Below are 17,704 nucleotides of genomic sequence, written 5' to 3' on the forward strand. Positions count from 1 at the left end.
AGTCACGCCACTTCCACCCGCTCCCGGTCACACTCTTTACTTTGATGCACGGAACTCTGTGGGATCGGGAGCTGCCCTGTGTTGTGTTCATTCGTCACACCTGAAGCATGCGTGGTGTGATCCAGGACCTTGGTTTTTAAAGATACATAAACACAAATGGTCTTATAAAAAACGCTGGAGGAAGGGGGTTGCCCAGCAGACACCAGATGATCCGTGTCAGAGCAGTTAAAGAGCTCAGAGGGTTAAGACAGTTTCTGACTCTTGTCTTTAGCCGCCCGCAGAGCTAACAGGTCTCTGAACGGATGCTATTTATTTCACAGCCTTTCCCAGTATGCTCTTCTACCGTCTACGGACTACAAGCACTCTGACTTGGAACTACATTTTCCGGCATGGTACAAAAGTAGTGGTCTAGGTTTACTCCGAGTCCGCGGACTACGTTTCCCGAAACAGCAACCAGAGGGACAGAGGGAGTGAGGCGACGTTTCCAACAGGCTCGACGGTTTCTCTGACATTCGTCCCGTTGGGTTTTTGGGGAAGGGGGTTGCGGTTATTTTCAACTCGCCTCAGGACGAGTTCCGGCTTCCCGAAAGCCCTCACAGGGAGGCGCGAGGCATGCTGGGAGTCGTAGTTCCTTTGCCTTGAGAGCGTGCCTCGCGCTGCTGGGGCGTGTCCTCAGGGGGCTATAAAAGCATCTGGAGGGGCGGTGGGCTGCGTTTCTCGGCTGATTGTTGTCACTCCGTCGGGGTCTTGAGGTGAGTTGTGGGGCTGCCATCACCTTTGGCGCCGCCGCCGCCCCTGGCGGGATTCGGCTCAGGTTTTGTCTTTTCGGGAACTGGGTAAGGACGAAGGGAACGCCGAGTTGTGCGGCGGCGGCCACACAGGTATTCCTTCGTAGAATTTGTTCTCCCTCAGCTTCGCTTTCGGCGGCATATTCTGGTCCTTTTACCTCGTGGCGTTTTGTTTCATTCTCTCCCCCCCCCTCCATCCTTTCACCTCCTATTACTCCCACCGGCGGTTTGGTGCATGCCGTTTTCTCACGGCGTGGGGGGCGGAGGCGGCGGTTCGCCTTAAAAACCGAGACGCCACGTGACCCGACTCGGAGTTTAGGCCGCCATTTTCAAGGCCCATCAATCCGGCGCGCGCAAAGGAGGGAGGGAGGGATAAGGGGGCGGGGGGGAGAGGGGGGAAAAGAGCCGCGTCACGTGGTAGGCAGCCTCGGCCTGTAGAAAGAGGCCGTTGAGATTCGGCGCCAAAAGATCTGACGAGGGGAGGGGCGGAGGCGGGAAACGAACCCCATTGTCTGCTGAGGTAAACGTCTTTCTCGCAGAGAGAACTTTCTTAGCGCCGTTGGCGGCTCCGGGGGAGGAGTTAAGAGCGGCTTTTAACGCTCTGCCTTTTAACTCGTTCGATAAACTGAGCATATTGGTATTCTGGTATATTTTTCGTGCGCTCCAAGGTGGGTGGGGGTGCTTAAGGCTTGTCGGGTCTACTCTGGGTTAATTCATTTGTGGTACCGAAAAGTAGCTGGTTGTAGCGGAACTGCGGGGTGAATTGGAAAATGCCTTCTTTACTGTAGTTTTTGGAAGGAACTGTACGTCGACGTTTTCTCATCTCACCACAGTTAACGAGTGAACACTTAAAGAAACGGGAGCGTTCCTTGAAGCGCTATTCTGTTACTCGCCTTAGGACTAATTGGCCTTCATTATTATTTTCTGCTGGAGAGATTGTAACTTGTAAGAGTCTAGAAACTCGCATAGTGATAGTTCCCTAGCCAAGAGTCATCTGGATATTGATAAAAGACCTGTACAGCCCTTGTGTGGTGTGGTGTAGCCTATACAGTACTATAACAGACTTGATTTGTTTTTACACCTCCCCTTATGGAGCAAGTGTCCTCAGCAATATAGCAGAGGAGAACTTCTAAGTCACTGTAATACTGCTCATTGTTTCCAATATTTATTGAATTTATGCTTTGCTAGACCTGTCAAATGATTTAAAATGCATCCAGCACGCATTTAAAGCACATTGTTTTGCCTGAAGAATTTTGGAAATTGGTTTGTCAAGGATACTGGTACTGATAACTCCACGAGAGCGGCAACTTTTGTTCCTGGAGTATGCTCTTTACATTGGTAACAAGCCAGTGTGAGGAGTCCATATAAATATACTAGTTAGGACTGTAATTTCAACTGGCACTTTGTATACCTTCTACTACTGACAGAATGGCATCTGTACAAAAATCCTTTAAAGTTCCTTTAAAATGAAATTGAAACTCTTAAATAATTTTCTGTGACTGTAGCATGCCTCTTGAACAGTGCACAGGCTGTTTGATTGGGAGCTTTTTGACTTAACAGGGAAAGGTTGTGGCATACATGAAGGAGCCAGCTGATAGTTATTTGCATCTGCAGCCTATGTAGGGCATAATGTACCATTGATGGTCCTTACTCTTAATTTGCTATAATTCTATTTATAAAGCATACATTACGGTTACTGTAACGTTACAGTAACATTCCTAAGTATTCTTATACAGTTACATTCCTAAGTATTCTAACTTTAGAATTTTCAGTTTCAGAATGGCAGAAGAATCTGCTGCTCCTTCTACTTCTGCTGACAAAACTGAGAGGTAAGATATAATTAGATGTAAGAATAGTGCATGTGCGTTTGAAATAGAGTAGTGTAACTATCTTCCTGTAATAGTCAGCTACTACTAGTTACATTGATTGGAATAGATGAATGAAACAAGAGCAGTTTTTAAACACTGACACTCTAGATTTACTATAGTAAAAAAGGCAAATAATGACCAAGCTTGCTTCTAACAGCTATATGTTGTGGCTAACAACCTGGTTTCTTCCAGTAGCACCTTAGAGACTAACTAAGTTAATTTACCTGAAGTGTGCATGTACACGAAAGCTCATACCAATAACTAACTTAGTTGGTCTCTAAGGTGCTACTGGAAGGAATTTTTTTATTTTGTTTCGACTATGGCAGACCAATACGGCTACCTACCTGTAACTAGAACCTTGTTTCTATTTTTCTAGTATGGATGTGGATGCAGAAGCCAAGAAATACCTCGGCTTGGGGCAGAAAAATCTGGTAATGGGAGATATTCCAGCTGCTGTTAATGCATTTCAGGAAGCTGCTTCTCTGTTGTAAGTAATGAGATTTATCCCTTCAGTTGAATTTTCATTTGATGAAGGGAATTTAGCCTATCTTAGGGATAACAACCTTTTTTCTTTCTGTTATGGGCTGCATTCTCTTGGGGGTAGTCAGTGGAGAACTGCATGCTAGTGGTGCACAGAGCCAGAAACAAGTATTCTGAATTAATACCTGCAATAAAGACTGCTTCATTTTTTTCTTTCCCAAATTAGAATTTATTCTATGTAGATCTACCGAAAAGTAAACCCTACTGGGTTTTACAGGTTACTCTCAAGTTCAGTGGACCCTCGAGTTACGTACCTCTCTGGATATGTAACCTTCAGGTCACGAACGTGGCAAACCTGGAAGTATTTTTCTGTGTTACACCGCTTGCACATGCACAGAAGTGGCGCCTCTGGTTATGGATTTTTCGGGGTGCGCATGGACCCCCAGAACAAATTAAATCAGTATCCAGAGGGTTCACTGTATGTAGAAGAATATTTTTTTTTAACACAGCTCCTGTTTTGGAAAATGAACGAAAGTAACTTTAGCACATTATTTGTTTACTTAGTTATTGACTTTATATTCCTCATGAGGAACCCCAGGGTGGCAAACAGATCCACACTTCAGAAAGGAAAGCAGAAACATTCTAAAACTGTTAGAACATTATAAAAACAATTAGTTTTTTTTTTAAAAAAAATTATTCCATCCAGTGATCTCAAGGTTGCCAGGAAATTCGGCCACCAAATTCCTGCATAACCAGGAATATTTTCAAATTTCTCATGAAAGTTAATAATGGCAATAGGTACAACTCACTGGAAAGAAAACTAACACCAAAAAAGCCCTGTTGTGGGTCAGTGCAAACCAAGCAGATCTGGTGGTTGCATCACCAAGGCATCACCTGCTTATTGTAGGGACTGAGATGATTGGTACTGGAGTATTTTTTAGATACTGTATTTAGTTTCCAAGCCTCCATGCAGGAGGTCACTAGAGCTTAGGCAACTGACATTAGGTTATCCTGGTCCAGTAACCAGACTTAACTGGGCATAACCACCTAGCAGTGGAAGCCACTCCAGTGAAAAGATGGAATTCAGGAGAACTTCCAAAGTATGTCTCCCCACCCCCAAATAATTTGAACAAAACTTTTTCTCAAGCCATATGGCCTGTGTATGTATGTGTCAGTATTTCTGTTAAATAAAATATTGTCCATTTTAATACTTCCTGATACTATGTGGAAAGGGCAGGGGATATAATCTGCAGGTAGATTAAAAAGGTGTATTTTTAAATAGATTTTAAAACTTGGTTTGGATTTTCTGGAATTTTAAATTTAATAAATTCTCAAATAACCGTGCTATTAATAATATATCTTAACCAAAGCATGTTTGCTACAGTTATTCTTTAAAATGAAGTAGTTTCTCTACCAGCTACATAGTTAACAGAGGCTTCCTATTTAAATCAAGAGCCAGTTCGATCATTTTTTCAAATGATTATTTACAGTCCAATTAGCAAACATAAATGTTTAGTTCCACTGAATGAAAATGATCTCTAGTCTGCTCAGTAATAATAAGTTATTGCATTGCATTCATTAAATTATCTTTCCATTGATACATAATGTTATGGTATTACTCCAAAAAAAGGTGGTTTATGAGCCATCATTGCCAAAACAATATGACACCTGATTGGCTCTCTAAACGCTTTTTCTGGTTATTTGGCTATAATGCTTGATAGAGTACAGATAATTGAACAAAACTTGTTCCATTACATTCTTCATTAAATTATCTTTCAATTAATATATAATTTTATTGTATTACTCAAAAAAAAGTGGCGTTATGAGCCATCAAACCTTGGAAATACAACAATTTTGGCCACTAGTTTATTACTTCATATATTTGTTGAACACGGGGGCAAATCTGACATCTAAATGCTGCCTTAAAACTTAAATGCCCATTATTTGGTACAACCAGGCTTTTTTCCTATTTGTTGGAGTCTACACCTTTTATAAGATTTCATTTTTGTTAACCTATAGAGGGAAAGTCGTTAAAATATTCCATTATGACCAGTAGCCATGACTGTTTGAGATAAAGTACAAAAATACAGGAATGTGAACACTCGACAATTGTGTGTGTCTTCCTTCCAGTGTTGTTGCTTTCTGCTTGACTCTGCTTTCACCACCATAACAAACAACAACTTATTTATATGCCACCTATCTGACTAGGTTTACAAGCTGACTAAATGAAAGAACAAAAAACAACAAAACCCAACCAACTTGATAGCAATCACAGCACACTGACAAATGTCCTCCTTATTTCTGTTGTAATAAACAATCCTTCATAAAAGTTATTGCATTGCATTCTTCATTAAATTATCTTTCCATTGATATATAATGTTATGGTATTACTCCCCAAAAAGTGATGTTATGAGCCATCATTTCCTAAATAATGACACCTGATTGGCTCTCTAATGCATTCATTTTACTGATTATTTGGCTCTAACTTTTGATAGGATACAGATAATTGAACAAACCTTGTCGCAGTGCATTCTTCATTAAATTATGTTTCCTTTGATACATAATTTTATGGTATTACTAAAAAAAAAGTGGTGTTATGAGCCATCAAACCTTGGAAATAAACTTTCCCCCAAAAGTTTCCACAATTTTCGCTGGTTGTGTAAATGGGAAACATGACTTAAATTAATCCACTCTGGTAATCTCTTTTTAGGGCTAATAAGTATGGTGAAACTGGAAATGAGTGTGCAGAAGCTTACTTTTTTTACGGGAAATCACTTCTGGAATTGGCAAGGTAAGTTAATATGACCTGCTTTGGGCCACTTGGTGGTTTGAATAGTTAATCTAGATTAGGAAGACTAATATAATTTTACATAGACTGGAATCCACTTCACCAGTTTCTCCTGCACACAGAACTGAAGTTACCTTTTGTAACCTTTTCTCAGAATAGTGGCAGCCATTCTAGAGCTACATAATCAGGTCAACAAACTTTGGTTGGTCTTCCTTGTCAACCAAATATGTATTTGCTTCCAGGACGCCTGGAGCAAGATCTGTTAACTGGTCTTCTTATGCTACATCAATACAGCCTTGAGTTCAAGCTTTGAACGCTAAAACTGGTGAGGGAAAAGATAACAGCAATGCCTACTTACATCTTCTAGAATGGAAAATGGTGTGCTGGGAAATGCCTTGGAAGGAGTGCAGGTGGAAGAAGAGGAAGAAAAAACAGAAGACTCAATGGTAGAAAGTGCTGATAATATAGATGGTATGTAGTGCTGTCTTAACTCATGATAGAGATGCCAAGCTGTGTGTGTTCCAAGTGGATACTAGACAAGGGTCATTTTATTAATATCAAGTTGTTTGAATCTTAAACCGCAACTAAAGACTCTCTAAAAGTCTTTTTAATGATAAAATTGACCAAAAACTTAAAAACCTGCCTTTTAACAAGGCCAGTGTGTCTACAAACCTATAGATTAAAGCATTGTTTTGAACCATGTGGGCCTCACTTTGTTTCTTAGTAAAGCATTGGTTTCTATGCTTCAAGATCTTAAGGACAGTCAGCTAATTGTTTCTAGAACCATGAACTAATTGGGCAAAGGTTCTGTGAACAAACTGAATAGTAACTCCCAGTATTACTGCTTATTGCAAAACTGTTTAGTGTATAGCACATTGTGGCCTAGATCTTTTGGGCAGTGGCATCTAATAAGGTTTGATGCTGTGAAGATCATGTTGTGACAATAGGCCATGTTCACTTAAGAAAGTGGATAGTTTGTCTTATTTTCAATACTTGCCCTGTCCCTCAGTTCGTAGCATCTTCCTCTGCAATCCAGTGCAATGTCTTGTCTAGACAAAGCTTGGCATCTCTTGCTTGGCTGTTACTATGCTGGCCTACAACTCATTGCTTAAGCGCAACTCCTTGCAAGCCCTGTTATGGAAGGCACTTGTTCTCAGTTTAAGGGTCCAAAAGGATTGTATTGATTCCTGTAACTTTGAAGCAAGACATCAGTGGGATGGAGGGTGGGATGTGAAGATCATGAATGTTTATCACTAAATTCGAAGGTTTGTTTGTGCTTGATCTTCCTTAAACATGTAGAAGAAGCAAGGGAGGAATTAAGAGAGCAGGTATATAATGCCATGGGGGAAAAAGATGAATCCAGAATAAATCCTGAAGAGTCTCTGGTGCATACAGGAGTGGAGATGCAACCGAAGGATGTTGAAATGGAAGAGGTTGAGGAAGAAGTAGCTAAGGAAGAAAAAGAAAAAGCAGCAGCTCTGGGTGGAGAAGATATCACTGTTGTGGAGAAAAAGGAAGAGCAAGAGAAGGCAGAAAAGCAGGTAGAGGCAACTACGGAAGAACAAAACATCAATGAAGTAACTACTGAGGTAGCATTAGAAGATGGTGCTGCTAGGGAAGAGAAGCCAGTGGATGCAGAAGGGACAGCTGGAGAAGATAAGCCAGTGGTGGTAGAAGAGGCTAGGGAAGATGCTGCTGTACACAGAGTGGTGGTTTCTGAAGATGCTGCTGTGAAAGTTAATCCAGTAATAGAAGAGGCTGAAGAAGCAGCTGGGGGAGATACTACTTTAGAAAAAGAAGTGGCTGCAGGGGAAGCACCTGGGAAAGAGAAGGTAGTTGAGATAGCAGCTCAAGAGAGGAGAGAAGAGGAGGTAGAAAAGCAGGCAGACACAATTGTAGAAAAGAATCCAATAGTAGAGGAATTGGTAAAAGCTTCAGGTGAGTTAGAGAGAGAAATCATGACAGCTGTTGAGAAAGTTGAAGGGCAGGCAGAAAAAGAACAACCAGCTAAAGCTACTGCTGAAAAGACAGAGGACATGAAGCCTGCCACAGAACAGGTGGTGGTGAACTTGAAAGAGAAGGAAGAAACATTGGATTCAAGAGAAGGAGAACCTTCAGCTCCAAATGAAACTACTCCTTCAGGGAGCATCAAGCAGTCACATGAAATACAACCAGAAGAAAAAGCTGAAGTTGCTCCTAAGGTAGAAAAGGAAGAAGAAAAGGATGACGAGATGGGAGAGGGCGAAGGTAACAGGGATAGAAGACACTTGTGGGTGGATCTATTTAGAGAGCTAACCCTTAGTAAGACTAATCCATTCAGAATTCTCTGTGCCACAGGGATGAATCCACCCAAGGAGAATTTTGAAGCTGCAAGAAACAGTTGAATTGAAACAAAACTAACAAGTTGAGCAATAAATTATTGGCTTTTTTGGGGACTGGTTTGCATGAGCAGCAAATATAGAAAGCAATGGCTCATAGAGAACACTGAATGGATGTTCACTGCATGTTTTTATGTGAATGCAAGATTAACTCTGAACAATTAAAAGCATAGTACTAGAATATATATTGACAACCAGATCCACAAAAATACAGCAACACGAGGATGCTGACTTAATGACCTGTATTAAACAACCTAAAACCTATCATGCTTTGAGGCCTATAACTAGAAACGAGTGCAGGTAATAGACATCACAGCTTTCATGTCCTGCTTCTCTTGCTTTAGCATTGCTGTTTAACTACCTTATAATACCTTGAAAATGTTTGTTTACAAGTGAGATTCTAAGTAGTGAAATAGTTGTAAATCTGATAAACCTTTGCATAATACAACTGTTTAACAAATATTTAGTCACTTTGTGTTCCTATTTGAAAAAAGTGACTAATAATTGCAATAAATAATAGGGATACAGTACAGTGGCAAGTTTGCTCTGGCAACTAGAGCCTCGTCCTATGCATTTCTAGTCCAAGAGTAGCTTAAAAGCATGACCCTCTAGATACTGCTGAACTAAAACTCCATAATCCCTAATTATTTTGGCCACGTTGGCTGGAGCTGGTGGGAGTTGTGGTTTAGCAACATCTAGAAGAATACAAGATAGCCATCCCTGTTCTAGTTTGAAGTCCGGTGTTTACAGCAATACTTTTTCCCTTGGCTTCTGTAGTAGTTGTTACATGAAGGCTGTTGAGCATAAGGCAGTTTGAGATTGTGCTTGCTGGGCATCTGGATTACTGAATAGCTGGTAGGAGGTCAGATTTCTTGCTCCATAAGAGGGTATATGTTCCCTGACACTGCAGAATAGGTGTCTGAGCTATCCCATAGTTTATGTAAGTTCCTGTGCCTGACACCCAATAGTACATACCTGTCAGTTTCCCTAAGAAGCCATGCAATGACACTTAACTAGAAATATTAATATTTTTGTCTTAACTATGAAATGTGACTACTTCTAAGGAGTGCAATTTTAAAGCTCTTTGTCTCCCCCGTTACTATGAAAACAAAACTTCTATGGGGAAGCTATAAAAGTATTAAAACTTGTTCAAATTCTTTTTAACTGACATGCCAGGGGGTGCCATGCAAGCAGCAAAAAGGAGAAAGAATATCCTAATGCTGAATATTTTAATCTATGTAGCTCCCCCTCAAAACTTCATATAAACACATGTTGCAGATTGCACAGAAACCTACCAAGCCAACCCTCATGAACACATAGGTTGGAAGTGTAATAGTGGTGGAAGAATTTCATAGCTGAATAAAACTAATAGTCAAGTAAAATGGATGTATAAACAGTTGGTTGTATATTAATAAGAAACTATTATTGTAGAGATGGAAGGATCAGAAGAAGAAGATAAAGTTGAAGAGGATAAAGAAAATGACTCTGCAGTTGAAGAGGATAAAGAAAATGACTCTGCAGTTGAAGAGGATAAAGAAAATGACTCTGCAGTCGAAGAGGATAAAGAAAATGATTCTACAGTTGAAGAAAAGGTGAAGTATAAAAATGAGCATTCAAGCCTGTTAAAGAGCTGGTTCAACGTTTCTGTCATGGAGAAAGGAACATTGTTTTCATGGAAACTATTTCCGATTACGTATGTTTTCTAGAGCATAGGAAGACTGAAGTAGGCAGTTCCTTCCGAAGGTTCAAGATTATAGTAGGGGTGTGGCTTTGAGTACTCTGGTTCAAAGCAGCATTTTAACATTTTAGTCTGTTAAAACTTTAGCCTGTTTTTCCTTCTAGATGCTTGTTCGTTCTCCATTCTTAAAAAAAAGCCCTTATCCTTCTCTCTGCTCCCCCCTTCTTTCCTTGTCCCCTCTGCTATCAAAATCTCTTGCATTCATACATTGAAACTCATAAACTAGTTTCAGTGAAGCATTGTGGTCTCCGTCTAGTACCGCACCCATGGTTAAACTAATCTCTGTAACCATTCCCACCTTCTCTAAACCTGTTGAGTGTCTTTTATTACAGTTGTTTAAAAGCCCAAAAGCAGGCCTCCAAAACCTACAGGAAATTGGGAACAGGTTGCATCTCCTCTGCCTCATATCACAGCAATAGTGATTTGCTACAGAAGGGGAAAGGGCTGTGCCTGATAATGTGCATGGTATCTGCTTAATTATCAGAAGCTTGCTATTGTTTTAAAAAACTGCTATTGAAGCAGCTTTTTTGCAACAGTACACCACCTTCTGAAGTAATTCTCTGCAGTCAACCAATTTTTAACTCAACTGAAAGTATGTCCTCTTGTGACATCTCCTTTTTTGCCTTAACATTAAAGAACTGGGCACTGCATTTTTTCCTGCTATTCAAACTATGAAGACAGCGAGGTCAAACATGAGGAAGCTACCCAGCTGATAAGCTGAGCTGTTCATCAGGGAAGCCTCAGGAAAGACCTGCGCAAGAACTGAAATGAAATGCAAAGTGCTTTTGGAGCAAGAATTATAATTGCCACTAATTATAATTCTATATTATAATTACAATGTAGAATGAATATGAGTAGGGTTACTCTGAATCACATTTACTGACAAGGAATATGTAGTGTTCAATGCAAAATTGATTGCACTTTCCAAACATTGGTTTTAATTCTGCTTGTGAAGGATTTGCTGGCTGAACAGCCAATTCATAAGAGGAGTGAGATACAATGTGAAGGACAAGCAGTTCAAAACTAATACAGGAGGAAAATAGATAATCCTCTAAAGCTATTTGTAAATCCTTTTTGTCAAGCGGTTAATCACAGTCCACAAATCTTGACTTGAATCATTAGCTAGCCATTGGTCTTTCTGCAGAACCTGTGCTTCCAAGTCTTCTCTTTGTCTACCAGAAGGTGAGCTTTCATTACACTAGGTTCTGGAACTGGCAGAAGCATTGTGGTGAAGACTATGGTACTAGGCAGGTCTGGAAGACCAGGGTTCAAATCCCCACTTAGCCATGAAGCTCACTGACTGGCTTTGGACCTTACTGTCTCTTAGTCTTACCTCAGAGCTGTGAGGATAAAATGGGGAGAGAGAGAACCATGCACACTGTATTGAGCAACTTAAAGGAAAGGGACATTAATAGAGCTTTCTCTGCTGTGTTCAAGACTCCCTGCAATAGAACTGGCACCTTTGTAAGGAAGAAGTGCTGATTTCCCTAATATAAAGTGCTAAATTTTGCTAACAAACGCTTCAGCTTAGGAGTTTGTGGAAGGGGTATGATGTTCCTTTTCTAAAGTTTATATATTTGTTTCCTATGGTGACTGGTTTCTTCAGTTGCCTGCTTTAAGGCAGGAGTTCCTGAGTTGGTCCATCAACCACCAGTGGTCCACAAGCTTCATTCAGGTGGTCTGTGTTATGTCTGTAAAAATACAATTGGATTCATGGAGCATCTAGCACAGGGCACTACAGTTGCTACAAGAAGCAGAAAAATCAAGTGGTCTGCCAAGATCCTTAGCAATTGCCTTTCTATCCATTTCTTTGACTTTCAAATAACTTTGCTTTAGGAGAGTGAAGAAGACGATGTTGGGAACTTAGAACTGGCTTGGGATATGCTGGAGTTAGCAAAAGTAATATACAAAAGGTATGTCTGGGAGTTCTGACAAATAATGCCTTTTTATACAACTAAAGGTGTTATGACAATCTTGCTGACTCTGCCTTCTTGATCTAGACAGGACACGAAAGAAGCTCAGCTCCTTGTTGCTCAGGCTCACCTAAAACTAGGAGAAGTTAGCATCGAATCTGGTAAATACCTTAAAGTTGCTTAGGCATGCAGTGGATTAATTTCTGATACTATTATTCATATTTCCACTGCATATGATATTTTAGTTTTTGCATGTCCATTACATATTATATAAACTGTCAGTAATATATTTTATATTCACTTTACAGTATTCATATTTTCAAAGCTGCTCAGACTTTATCAACTAGCTCAGAGTTTATCAACTAAGCCTTTTATTTTGGACACCTCATACTGTACTTCGTTATAATACAGTTACCTATACTATTGGGAAGTACGCTGGTAGATTGGTTACTTTTATTCTACTGTGGCGTAGTTCAGATGCATGATTCCCTGCTTATTAAAGCATAGCTTAGAAGCCTTGAAGAACGAATAGAGGCCCCTCGCCTTGGTCCTTTCTCAGTGTTTACACCCTGGTTAAATGGTAATTAAATTTCAGTTAGCTATTCTGCCTAATAATAATAATTACACTAATTTTATTTATACCCTGTCCATCTGGCTGGGTTTCCCCAGCCACTCTGGTCGGCTTACAACATATCTGAAAACATCGATCCTTAGAAACTTCAGATGTCTTCTAAAAGTAAGATAGTTGTTTATTTCCTTGACATTTGAAGGGAAGGCATTCCACAGGGACGGCATCATTACCAAGAAGGCCCTCTGCCTGGTTCCTAAATGCAACTTGTCTATCTACTAACCAGGAACTTAAACTATAGATCCCTGTTTTGAATATAATGGCTAATTGGAGTTTAACCAAACCAGGATGTAGCTGATGAATAAGGGGAAAGGCATGGGAAGGAAGCTTGCAGTCTCCTCATTTGTTCTCAGCTGTTGAACTATGTTGAGCAAGCCAGATATGCTTTCTAGCCACTGTTTCCACCAGTCTCTGCAGACTATATTAAATGTAAAATGTCCTATATTATTAAAATTGATACTGGAATCACGACAGGTTACAAAACTATTGATTGAAAACCTTTTTTCTACACTATGATTGAATTCTGCTTTGTACAAATTTCTACCTTCATATGAAAGTCCTGTGCTTTACTTTGTTTTTATTGTGCAGAAAACTACTCTCAAGCTATAGAAGAGTTCCGTTCTTGCCTGGCTCTTCAGCAGAAGTACTTAGAGGCCCATGACCGCTTGCTTGCAGAGACTCATTATCATCTGGGGTTGGCCTTTCACTATGATAATCAGTATGATGAAGCAGTGTTGCAGTATAGTAAATCGATGGAAGTCATTGATAAAAGAATGGGTAAGTGAAGTGCAGTTCTTCATGCAGTTTTAGTTAAGCATCACCGTTACTGTGTCCTCCAAGCTCCAAATGTACAGTGTTGGGAAAGCTACAGAGCTAGTTTCTTCATGAAGAGGTGTTCAGAGAGCTAATGTGTCAGCTAGCAAACACTGCAAGAAATTTGGCAGCTGCTGCTGATCCTTGAGAATCTGTTTTAACATACACTGGGACAAAGCCCAAAACTGATGAGTAAATGGCTCTAAAAGTACTAATATCACCTAAATATCACCTTTTTAGCGATGTTGACTGAGCGACTAAAAACAAAAGGGGAGGGATCAGCTGAGGATGAGAAGGAAATTGTAGAACTCGAGGGACTGCTTCCTGAAATTAAAGAGAAGATAGAAGATTCAAAGGAGTCTCAAAAGAGCGCAAGAATAGCTGAACTGGCTCTGAAAGCAACTTTGGTGAGTCCTAGGCTTACTACTACCGTTTTTTGTGAACTTGTGCTAGAGAGGAGCAGATAGCAAAATAAATTAAGCTGAGATACACAGCTGTAAATGGGAAGAAAGGATGCCATTGATACTTAGTTTTATAGTGGAAAATGCTAGATTTTTACTTTTTTGGGGGGGGGGTAGGAGATGACTTTTGAAGCACTGAGTTCAAAGACCTTACATTGAATAATTAATGATAAGATGACATGTAAAATTTGTTCCGGAGGATCCCCCAAACTCTTGAGCTGATTTTGAAGGAAGTTAGCTGGAGGTGATAGTAGATGAAGCACTGTTATAGAAATGGAAGTTGTTGCATCAGTGGAAATGCAGGCTTGAATATGTCCCTTATTCTTAAAGCAAGACTGCAGATAGCAACTGCAAAATAGCTTGGGGGTTCACACACTACAGATGAGACACCTGTTTACTTCTCTTGTGGTCTTAAAAAACATTGGGAGCTTGAAAAATTAACTGCAGACCAGCTTCCTCATTATTGCTTCTCATTACACCTTGAATTTTATAAATTGTTCTTCAAAACCGATGTGCTCTTCATTGTACATGTTTATAGTTTAGTCCCAGTAGGCTTTTAATAGTGACTTTTAGACTGATAGATCTCTTTGTTTCCAGGTTGGTGGATCATCTTCTAGTTTTCCACAGGCAACTGAAAGCAATCCAGCTTCAGCTGTAAGTGATACTAATCCCTAAAGCAAGCAGTTTAATTCTGCTGTTCTATAGTATTTCATATTTTGCCTTCTGTTTTGTAACAGATCCCAGCTGGGCAAAAAACTGATGGAGCTCCTCAGTGTATTACAGACATCTCCCATCTTGTCAGAAAAAAGGTTTGTGTCCCATACAACTAACAAAAATAGGTAACCACTGGCTTGCAGTACTTGAACCAGGTGTAGGCAAACTTGGCCCTCCAGATGTTTTGGGACTACAGCTCCCACCATCCCTAGCTAACAGGAACAGTGGTCAGGGATGATGGGAGTTGTAGTCCCAAAACATCTGGAGGGCCAAGTTTGCCTATGTCTGACTTAAGCCATCACTTAAAAGCTTCGATCGTTCTGCTTCTACAAATTTTAGAAATCCTCCATAATATCTTCTCCACTGGGAGCCAATCAGCCTGAGAACCATCTAGCGCACTTGGTAGCTTTTGATGGTTTTGTGCTGTGCTGTGCTCATCTGACTCACCCTGGTTTAATTTCAAAGCTTAATTGTGTGGGTCCTGCAGGCACTTGAGAATTTAGATGTGTTGGGGACCTGCAAAATTGTCCAGGGTAGAGATTCAGAGTTTACAGGTAGCACGAAATCCATATAAACTGAATGTCACAGCCAGGCTGAGCTGGGTTCCCATATTTCAAGTGGAAAGGAGAATTGGTTAAAATAGCAAAGACATTCTAAAACAAGCAAACTATTTGTATCTTAAGATACCCCCCCTTTTTTTGATGAAAAAATTCTTTATTGAAATTCATTAATGTCATTACAAATTTAACTTCACACACACACATACATACAATATATACATATTCTTAAATTTGTTTAACTTAGAATGTTAATTTAACCTAATTCCACTTAGGTATCAGCTAAGCTAAAATCATATAATGGTACATAAAATAAAGTAAAACAACAACAAATTAAAGTAAAATATAGATTTCCCAATATAGTTGACATTTGTGATATTGAATGTACTTACAATTGATACAATATTTTTATTAATACTTTCTTACAACCTAGCATACCAATTTTCCTTTATTTCTTAATATTTTATGTACACAAGGGTCATTCAAATACTACCATAGATAATATGTCACTGTTATTTTTTTGTAAGTATCTCTTAAACATTTCCCATTTTTGAGAAAATCGTTGTTTGGTGTTACCTCTTAACCTATTTGTTAATTGAGCCATTTCCACATAGTCTGTGTATCATCAACTTTTTGAGACATTCAGACAGGACAAATAAAATGAATTTGCCAATGAGCCCTCTAAATTTGAAATAGTGCTGTTAAATAATGACACCAAGATTATCACAAGGATGTACTGACTCCTCCTTGACTGGGAAGTCGAGAAGGTGAAGGTGGTCATGATTAGATGGGCGCAGGATATCGGATGTCCCATTATGATGAGAGAATGGGAATCGCTCTGGAAAATTAACATGAACTTTACTGCATGTCACACCATCAAAGAAAATACGATGAAAATGCAGTTTTGGTGGTACCTTACACCATCAAAAATCTCAAATGTATAAAAATAGTTTGAATAAGTGTTGGAAGTGTGGAGAAAAAATGGGAGATTTTTATCATACGTGGTGGACATGCAGAAAAGTCCAAAATTTTTGGAATATTTATGATGAGATGAAAAAACATTCAAATTAACATTTTTAAAGAAACCAGAAGCCTTTCTGTTAGGAATCTTGGGTAGAGACATTCCGAAAAATATAAGAGAAATCTTTTTATATGCAAAATGGCTGCCCTATTGATAGCATCTAATTGGAAAGGAGAAAAGATACAATGTTAACAGAATGGCAAAAATAAAGATACCCTCTTAACAAAATCTCTCCATATATTTGATCTCTTTCTTCTACAGTCTGCCTTCTGATTTTGAGAGCTATGTGTAGACTGTTAGGTAACCCAGAACTAGATTGCTTTCAGTATTGGAGGACAACTTTCCAATAGCTGAAGCAGCAATATGCACCTTGTAACCTTTGCTGTAGCCCAGAACAGTTTTAAAGCACAGTTCAGTTGGCAGCTTATTAATAGTAAATGCATAATAGCACTAGATATTCTTTATTAATACTTTACATTTGAAATTGTACTTGGTGAAGACTAAACAATTTTGTCTTCAGAGGAAACCCGAGGAAGAAACTCAACAGGGAGATAATGAAGCTAAGAAATCTAAACCAGAACCGGCTGTCAATGGTGGTGGTGATGCTACCCCCAGTGGAAATGAGGTTGCAGAGAAAAAGGAAGAGGAGGTGGGCTGTCGAGTCAGGAGTCTTTTGTATATTTTCCATTTCCCAGGCTCATCTTTCCTGCCTGCCTTTAATTGCTTGTTGGTCTTCTCTCCCAGACCACTTAAAGTTGGAAATTTGCTTGTGTCAAAATGCATGTTGGAATCTGTCTAAACTAAACCTGCTAGACTAGTTCTGTATACTTGCAGAATGCAGTATGTATCTCTTGGATGCTTTGAAATAGCAACTTTGCTTAAAGTACTATTTATGTAGGAGTCCTAATTCTTTACATGATCAGAAGTAGAGAAAGAGATTTAAGACAGATTATCTAAGTGTAATCAATTGTACATAAGTGTGTTGAATGCTTTCAAGAGCTGTATTTAACTGGTCAGATAAAACAAATGCATGTCCTAAATTACTTTTTTTTTTTTTTTACAGGCAGAGGAAAGGCCACAAGTTGAAACAGTTCAAAGTGCTGTATGATATAGTTTTAATATTGGACACTCCCTCCCAAGGCCAGTGGGTTTTGTATATAATGTATTTTTTCACTTTTGGCAACTTTTGTATTCAATAAAGATTACTCAAACATTTAACACTGCCTTTTGATAAAATTCAGCCGTATTCATGCATAAATACCTATTGTCTCCATCAGCAGACCTAAAGATGGTTGCATCTGCCTCCTAGCCAGTTCTACAACAGCAGTGCCAGGCTGGCTTTCAGTTGATGTACTGACTTGTAAATGTCTGGTTTGTAAGGGTTTAGGAAGCAAAGTAGCATTTTTTTGTGGTTAGAAAATTGTGGCCTAGATACTGAGCAGATATGGGGCCTAAATGTTGGTGGCATTTCTTCCTGGATTTAGTTTGAAACTGCAAGTCTGAGGAAGCACTAAACCATGGGTAAGCAAACTAAGGCCCGGGGGCCGGATCCGGCCC

General features: G+C 39.6%; 1 protein-coding gene across 6 annotated transcripts; it reads left to right on the forward strand.

The window, feature by feature from the left end:
- The first annotated feature begins 636 nt into the window (after positions 1–636).
- Positions 637–17,365, forward strand: NASP (nuclear autoantigenic sperm protein). 6 transcript variants are annotated; one of them, XM_053392629.1, is made up of 15 exons: positions 637–752; positions 2,561–2,617; positions 3,033–3,143; positions 5,847–5,927; positions 6,292–6,395; positions 7,320–8,171; positions 9,734–9,894; positions 11,877–11,953; positions 12,041–12,114; positions 13,170–13,358; positions 13,635–13,801; positions 14,453–14,509; positions 14,593–14,664; positions 16,647–16,796; positions 17,211–17,365. In XM_053392629.1, exons 2-15 carry the CDS (start codon positions 2,568–2,570, stop codon positions 17,253–17,255), a joined length of 2,190 nt encoding a protein of 729 aa, XP_053248604.1. In that variant the 5' UTR covers positions 637–752; positions 2,561–2,567; the 3' UTR covers positions 17,256–17,365. The 6 variants fall into 6 exon arrangements, with proteins under 6 accessions (XP_053248604.1, XP_053248600.1, XP_053248605.1 ...); XM_053392625.1 differs by having other exon boundaries at positions 638–752; positions 7,224–8,171; XM_053392628.1 differs by having other exon boundaries at positions 639–752; positions 7,224–8,171; positions 16,668–16,796.
- Positions 17,366–17,704: the final 339 nt, after the last annotated feature.

Source organism: Podarcis raffonei, chromosome 6 (genome assembly GCF_027172205.1).
Source record: "Podarcis raffonei isolate rPodRaf1 chromosome 6, rPodRaf1.pri, whole genome shotgun sequence".
Classification (NCBI taxonomy): domain Eukaryota; kingdom Metazoa; phylum Chordata; class Lepidosauria; order Squamata; family Lacertidae; genus Podarcis; species Podarcis raffonei.

Bases quoted from the DNA above. Each gene is read 5' to 3' on its own strand.
- NASP (XM_053392625.1), top strand. From the start codon at position 2,568: ATGGCAGAAGAATCTGCTGCTCCTTCTACTTCTGCTGACAAAACTGAG. The intron at 8,172-9,733 runs GTAACAGGGATA...CTATTATTGTAG, and splicing joins CGAGATGGGAGAGGGCGAAG to AGATGGAAGGATCAGAAGAA. The intron at 14,665-16,646 runs GTTTGTGTCCCA...TACTTGGTGAAG, and splicing joins CCCATCTTGTCAGAAAAAAG to ACTAAACAATTTTGTCTTCA.